At 48.1% G+C, this 8,227-nt stretch overlaps 1 protein-coding gene across 1 annotated transcript; it reads right to left on the reverse strand.

Moving 5' to 3' along the window:
* Positions 1–1,207: 1,207 nt before the first annotated feature.
* LOC119454132 (uncharacterized) lies at positions 1,208–7,877 on the reverse strand. The gene is made up of 2 exons (XM_037716134.1): positions 5,717–7,877; positions 1,208–1,236 (listed from the first exon to the last, which is right to left on the reverse strand). The coding sequence occupies exons 1-2, from the start codon at positions 7,875–7,877 to the stop codon at positions 1,208–1,210; spliced, it is 2,190 nt and encodes a 729-aa protein (XP_037572062.1).
* Between the last annotated feature and the right edge of the window lie 350 nt (positions 7,878–8,227).

Raw genomic sequence — 8,227 nt, forward strand, 5'->3', positions numbered from 1 at the left:
ACGCCGAATATGTTCTTTCCCTGGCTTCAGTGCGTCTTTTTGGGCTGGTTTCTAGCCGACTAAATTAGCATGCACTGGGGATAGTCCAATAGTAAATTCTACCGATCCCGAGATGATGCAATGAAAACAGGGCGTATACCAGCTTTGGTGCTCACGTGGCCTGATTGGTGGCGTGTTGTGGTCTTGCCTGAACGGCATGTAATTACTAATGTGCAGTATCTCAGGTCTCCAAATTTGGATTCAATGAACAGCCCTGAAGATACCTCCCAAAATATTTGTCGCATATGTGTAGGCAATAGATGCCGTTGTTTTCTTTTTTTTTTTTTTTTTGAGCCGTTGGTCAATGTCACCGCTTTGTCGAAGTTAGAAAAGAAAATTACTCAAACTTATTCGACAGGTATGAAATCTTTAAATAAATATTTTTTACGTTTCTTGTTAATATGGCCAGTGTTGTTCCTGATATTACTGTCCATAATGTGGGTAGAATAAAAACGAACATTCACGTACATCTACCAGATGTATTTATTGAGCGCTAAAATAATGTTTATGTCTGCTTACTGCATTTTGCCCAACAGTCAGAGAAACGCACAATTACATAAGCAGGCTTTTCCACACGACTATTTGCTATAGATGAGATACGCATGCTCCCGCTAGTACACTGTCAAAGCTAAGTTTTCATGGCTTGAACAGTGTGAGAACCTGAACATGGCAGGAACAATATGACTAGTCCGCACGTTGGCAAAGTAAATATGCAAATAAAACATAGTCTAGGAAGTCGACAAATTATGTGGAGGAACGCAGGCGCAAGGCATGCACATCGTGTATTACATTTAGTCTGGTAGCGAAAAACATCTCTCAATGGTCATTTAGGTTTAACTTCCGCATGCGCGTCACTAGAGTTTGTCACGACGGAGATTTTAATGAAAGAAAGTGAATGCACCAGAAGAAGAGTGCAGTTGGTGCAACTACAACTTGCTGACCAAGCTGGCATGTAGAACAAACCACTTCTTTGTTTATGCTCAGCAATGTGCACCTGCAGGTTTCTAGAAGGGCAAATAGGTCATCCGTAGGGCCGGGTCACGGAGAAAGAATAACAGGAGGTGAAACTATGGGCTGGCGCCAGCGCGATAGAGATTGAGATTATAGTTGGAAAGGGTGAAAGTTTGGGTTAAGAGCAGCGCGATAACTGGCTCTCAATAGAGGACACTCAAACCGCGCTGCTCAGGTGGATGGGGACTGCAATATAAGAGAAGAGAAGAGGTCGCAGGCGCAGCAGCGGAAGTAGCAGCAGCGTCATCTAAGGCGCCGCAGGGGCGTGGGGTCTACGTCGAACGCTGAAAAAAAAAAACACAAAAGGACGCGCAGCCCGGCAAAGCATGCCACATGAGCACTTGTCGTGATAATGTCAGGCTGGGTGAGGATGAGACGCGTAGCTTCACACGTGCTATCGCGAGTTGCGAACGTTGGCGCAGAGCCCCTTGCAGCGCCGGAAGGAACTATTGTTGGTCCTCGCGGTCGGAGCGGCGCGCGCGTGGCCGCGGTCATGGGAACAAAATCTCGCAGTTTCACCCGAAAGGCGAAGCATTAATTGCGATAGCTAATCAGTAGAGAGCTATACGGAGTAAAGATAGTAGTTTTATCAGCTGTATAATCTTGGACATGTAGCAGCACCAGCAACGCGCAGAACCGTTGTCGACGCCGTCACCGTTTTGCCAACGTTCGCGCCGAACGCGCGCGGCGTTGGTGACTGTTGCCAGGCCTCTGAGGGCGGCTCGGAGGTTTTCGACGAAATCAGCACGGGAAACTCGTCGAGCAGCGTCGGAAGTCTTACCACCTTCTCACCTCGCAACGTTCTTATATAAATACGCATTTGGTGCCGCAGCTAAACGTTGCCACCCCTCCCTCCCTCCCGTCCCCCCACGGCCTTTCGCGCGACGGAAGAAGTCGCATTTGCTCTCTCTCTCTCTCTCTCTCTCTCTCTCTCTATATATATATATATATATATATATATATATATATATATATAAGGTGATTCCAGCGGCCCTGGTAAAGGAGTAAAGAGACGCTTCAGGGAGCACGGCGCAGAACGCGCGTTTGTTCTCCGCCGTGCGCTCACTCCCCGTGAAAGAGCGCGACCCTCGCGCCCTTTCACTAGCACATACAGCGTCCGGCGACGATTTCATCGCCGTTGACGTCATACGGAACCTCACGGCGACGGTGACGCCGAGGCAGAAATCCCCTTTTAGTGTCCATATAATTGCTATCGCAATAAAATGCTGATTTGGTGCCGCACCTAAACGTCGCCTCCCCTCCCTCCCGTCCCCCCACGGCCTTTCGCGCGACGGAAGACGTCGCGTTTGCTCTTCACCGTGCGTTCGGTCCCTGTCAAAGCGCACGTCCCTCGCGCGCTTTCACTCGCAGATACAGCATACGGCACGCGGCGACGATTTCATCGCCGTTGGACATCGTACAGAACCTGACGGCGACGCCGACGGCAGAAATCCGCTTAGAGTGTCCATATAATTGCTATCGCGATAAAAAAATTACTCCATCTCTCGCTAAAGGGAACCATGTGTGGATGCGAAACAGCGGGGAGATGGTTAGCTTGAGCGAGAGATGGTGTAATTTTATTGAGAGGACGAATGATAATGTATAAGAGAAGAGAGAGAACGTGGTGGTTGCCTGTTTCTTATTGCGATAGCAATTATATGGACATCGTAGAGAACCTGACGGCGACGCCGACGGCAGAAATCCGCTTGGAGTGTCCACATATTTGCTATCGCGATAAAAAAATTACTCCATCTCTCGCTAAAGGGAACCATGTGTGGATGCGAAACAGCGGAGAGATGGTTAGCTTGAGCGGGAGATGGTGTAATTTTATTGAGAGGACGAATGATAATGTATAAGAGAAGAGAGAGATGGGTGGTTGCCTGTTTATTTATTTAGAGACCATATGCGATTCCTAGCGTCGGTGCACGCGGCGCTTTGAAGACGACGGCCTTGTGGTCGGTGAAGTGTATCGTCAAGGGTTGCTGTTCCACAGTTTTCATTCTGAAGTTTGCGACGATCACGTCTATGCACATTCCCCTAATGGTGGTCGGTTGTTTGTGGTCGTAGGAAATGCATCGCAACGAGTACACGTCTAGCATGTGCTGGACCAGCCAATCGTTCGTCGCCGCTCCCGTTTCGCGGCAGCGGCCCGAGCGCTCATCGCGGCGCTGGACAGGAAAGAGAATGAGGCGCGCGCGCTCCATCATTTTCATACCGCGGAACTACCGTGGCGCCTCCAGCGGAGTATGCAGCTGTCGCACCACCTGTCGTGCGCGCCGCTCCGTAGAGTAGCGGATTCCTACAGGAGCGAAAGGGGGGAGCGTAGGAGAGGAGAGAGAGGGGGTGGGGAGGCGCATGCGCTGTGGGGGTGTGGGACGCCGCGGGACGGAAGGAGGGATGGACAAAGCCCCCGCCATAAGCTGCTTCGCATCTAAAAAAAGTTCCTTCCTGCATGGCCGCGGTCTCCGACGGCGCCCGGCGTCGTCTGCTACTGACCGCTTGCGCTGGGTCGTCGGATACCACCCAAAACGTTTTGCACCAGCGCGGTTTGCACTCAAAGGATCAAAGACCTGTAGGACGTTTTGGTATACATATTTCTTCTCAGAATAATATTTAGGATCACATGAATTTTATGTGGCCAAACTCGCTCTTCAAGCCATTGAGTACGTTATGAGACAAGGCCCTTATTATATTTTAGCTCTAGAAATGGCAGAGCTTTCTCGACATTGCGACCAAATGCGGCCACCACGTCACCTTTCAGTGGATACCTGCACACTGTGGCGTGATAGGAAATGAACAAGCAGACGCTGAAGCTAAAATAGCTGTAAATAATGCGCCAGAAGTAAGCATCGCGTTCTCACGAACAGACACGAATGCCCTGCTTCTGTGCGTTATGCGGAACTCTACACTTGAGTACTGGACCAATCCTGATCGACGACAGAAGAGACTGCACAAATGGAACCCAGAAATGAAGTTCCGCATGCCTCATAAACTGAAGAGTAGCATAACAAGTCTGCTACACCGGATTCGTCTTGGTGTTGCACTCACGAGGCGTTATGCACATATCATCGGCTGCAGTGACACTATTCCCAACTGCGATCACTGCCCAATACCAGAAACACTTCAGCACATATTTTGCCCATGCCCAGCGAACGCGCGAGAACGGCAGAGCCTCATTCCATCTATTCAGCTAGTGACTAAAAGACCAATGTCTGACGAGATTATCTTAGGTCCTTGGCCTGACGCCATCAGCGCAGCTGTGGTCATCGAAGCGACTATAGCCTTCCATCAAAGCCACTGGACTGCATGCACGGCTATAGTATGACCTCAACGGGATGGACATGTACATACGCACCTCCTAGTCTTATCATCATCATTCATCGCTCTTTTTATCCCCTCCCCCCTTCCCCAGTGTAGAGTAGCAACTAACGCTCAAGACGACCTCTCTGCCTTTCTTCAAATAAACCTCTCTCTCTTATGTGGCAATAAGACCAATAAACTAGTGCACTTGAAAGATTAGACGATGTGCAATCGTAGCCAGGGCCGCGCACTGGCATCAAGCAGCCGCGCGCGAACAGACAAGAGCGCGTTCGCCGCGTCACGGATCCGCCGCATCGCTTCGACGAACCGTCACGTGACCATACGTCAGGCGTCTGGCATTCAGTAGGGGCGCTGTCACGACGTGCGCCGTAGGGAGCCTACATCATAGCCTCCTATATACTTTCTGTGCCTGCTCGATCACTGCACTTCCCATTCTTTCGCGCCGTCGCGACTAGTTGGAACGTGAGCCGCCAGGTGACGCCTGCAGCCCTGGGTAGTGCAGACGACGGAGCAGCGCCGTCGTCTCGCTGCTAGCTTAGTCAGCATCGCAAAAATCGCGAAATTAATTGACGTAAATGCAGAAACATAATATTGTAATAATCTTAGACTACTTGTGTCATATATTAGTGAACATTAACTTCGCATTCGAATGTCAGAATAAAGTGGTATCTACACTATGAATATAAATACACGAAAATAGTGTATCTCATTGTCCTGTGCGCGCGGCGCATCGTATTCATGATAAACTAACGCGCAAAACGGATATTTATTCACAATAGTCTTAAATTTCCAGTACCCCACAGGCGAATTCACAATACTTATAGCTGCACTGTTTATGGTTCTTTAGTTCAGCGGCTTTGAGGTTGCGTTGCTAAGCACGTAAAACCCGAGAATTTAAGTAACCCCACTTGTTACTTTGTTCCTAACATCAACCTTTACTTTGTTGGCATTCTTATGATGAATGTGAAGTGAACAGTAACAAAATCAATAAAAACAATATTTTATTGAAGCAGCTGCAATACCAAAATTTACAGTTTCAGAACTTGTCTTGACAACGGCTTGTGGTAGAGTGCCTTCCTCACATCATTTTTGTCAGTTACACCCAGAGCATAGTTAGTGAACACAGGCTTGCAAAATTTCGTACAGACAAGCTCCAGAAATTGCCAACGGTGCTCATGGCAAACACACTTAAAAACGTCATTGTTAGCCATAGCAGAAACAGCATTGTTGACAGATTCCTGCAGAGGTCTTGGCATTGCTCTGCGCTTGCTTAAAATCAGTTCCGTGTATTTCTTTAAAGCATACAGAACATGAATAAGCTCATTTGAGGGGTACAGTAGCCCACCTCTGTCTTGATGCCTGATCAGACTGTCAATTGGGGATGAGGATGCTGGCTTTGTGACAACTGAAATGCAGGTGCTACAAGCAATCTTCTCTTGTACGACACGAGCCACATAGCCTCCAACCATAGCAAGTGCTGCAGTGTCCACAGTCGGAAGCAAGCTTGCAGGACTTCTTAGAAGGTCTTCAAGAAGTTTCTTAGCTTCGACTGGAAACTGACTAGCTTGCTCTTCTTTCGGCTTGCTTGCAGCTTTAAGTCCATCTGAGGCATGGCTTGATGCATCCACTACATTACTGGTTTTTGAAACAGAAATTATTCCAGTTTTCAAGGCCTTTTCGACACCAGACAAAACAGCCTGAGCATCAGTCTGGTCATTGCTACCTGCTGACCTTCTTAACCATCCAAAAAAGGACTCAACAGGGTCAGATGAGAATTTCCTTGTGAGCACAAATTTGAAGGAGGCTACCTCTAGCAGGTATCTAATGCATTCAACATTGGATTTAGTTGTTAACACAAGTGCGTGATAAGTTTCCTTAGTTAGGAACTGCTTCGGTTGGCATTCACGTTTCAAATCTTCAAGATATTGCAAGAAGGATGAGGTGAGCCACACAAGGCGCTCATCAGCAGCAGACTCGTACTGCTTGCTGTCTGGCATGTTTTTGTGTATGTGTTGCGTACAGTTACTCACGTCCATCAATATGAACCACCGGTGCATTGTGTCCATGAACTCGATTGTTGGACCTGCTTCAGCAAAGGTGATGTCACATGTGTGTCCAGCTTGCTCCTGCAACAGCTTCAACGCTGCTGTCACTTCTGGTGACAGAACCTGAACAGCTCTGTGCACATTCATTGCTTCAATATTGGACGGATAAACATGCTTCCTCGTAAGGAATCGCACAGGTTTGATGACGCTCCCCTGTTGCATCTTGTATAGGCTTTTCACATGAGAGGATGTAACTTCACCATTTTTGCCGATGTCTCGGGCCAAGAACTGCGACCTGATATTCTTTATAAGGTGGCACTGGTCAAAGGCAACGAACAGCCTTCGGGCAGGATCTTCAGGATGCTTTATAGAATGCTCTAGTTTCCCATTGCAAAGCAGCTCCAAAGCGAGGACATTAATTTTATGGTTGTCTGTGACTATGCGTGCTACCAAGAATCCGGCTGTCTCCACTTCCTTTAGAACATATTTCATCAGTGTGAACAGCTGCTGGCCAGTGCAGTTCTTTGTGAAAAAATACCCCACAGGTATTCGAATGCGCACAGAGAGTCCCGTCAAAACAAAGCACAACAATGAATTTGCCAGGACTGGTTCACCTTTCGTTGGAGTTCCAAAATCCTGACCCAAGTCAACTTCTCCAACAAAGGTGTCTCTTTGCTTGTTGTATTGGAGGCGTTGTCGTATCCTCATTTCGTCAACAACGAGTGAGCACACTTTTGCTTGCTGTGGCTGCGTGTTCAGATTTTCCAGTTCTGCTTTGAGGCGCTCTTTCACAAGACTTGTGAATCCCACTTCACCAGTCGTCACTCCCAGAAACCTCTGCAAGGTCGCTCGGCTTGGAAGCTTCAGGAGATTCTTACTTCTTATGAATTCATAAGCTTTTGCTGATAAATTTCGTAAGACAATGCAGTTACGAACTGTAACTTCAGAGTATGTAGGCCTGACTTTGGAGAAGTTAGTCACCTGGTCAACAAGGATGCAGGCTCCTACATGTTTTTCTTGTGCTGCTTCAAGTACTTTGACAAAAGCAGTCAAATTGCAATCTTCTTTTAGTTGCTTGAGTTCTTCTTTGTATTTATCGACAGTTTGTCGCAGCCGCTGTATCTGTCCCTTTAAATCGCGCTCCTTACGTCGCAATTTCCGGCGTTCCAAAACCGAAATGCTGCTGTGAACATCTACTTGAGTGGCTTGGTGTTTCGAGATAGGTTCAGTAGTAGCATGCATCTCAGCTTGCTCTGGAAGGTCGAAACACTGAAGTTCTGTGGTACCTGGATAGCTAAAACTTGGGGAAGGTCCGTCCTGGCGTACCGAGTCTTCGTCAGCTCCAACAAAAAGGCTGGTTGATGTCCGTTTCTTGAGAGGCCGTGTAGCAGCGATGTCAACAGCGACCGCCCGTTTCCACACAGCCGCATCGCCCCAAGATTTCTTCGGCTTCGGTTGCATGTATTCAGGGTACTCGTCAAAAACGCTGGGAGTTGCTCCCCTCTTGAGTTTCCTTGTTTTACATCCATCTTTGTAGTCCGTGGGTAGAAAATGACGGCTACACACAACCGAGTAACGTGATGTCGTATTCGGCGTCCAGTCTTTCCTAGCGATGGCTTTTAACCAAGCTGCTCTCGCTTCACTGTCGCTAGGAATCTCGTGAAACGAAATGCCAGGTAACTTACGTTTACCATCCGAATTGCACTTTGGAACACAACAGTAGGCCATGGCATCACGAGAACAAATAAAAATCTCCAGTCGCGGCAGCGCAACACACGTTTTGACAAACAAGCATGTGGCGAATTCCGTGC

The sequence above is a fragment of the Dermacentor silvarum genome, chromosome 5 (assembly GCF_013339745.2).
Source record: "Dermacentor silvarum isolate Dsil-2018 chromosome 5, BIME_Dsil_1.4, whole genome shotgun sequence".
Lineage (NCBI taxonomy): Eukaryota > Metazoa > Arthropoda > Arachnida > Ixodida > Ixodidae > Dermacentor > Dermacentor silvarum.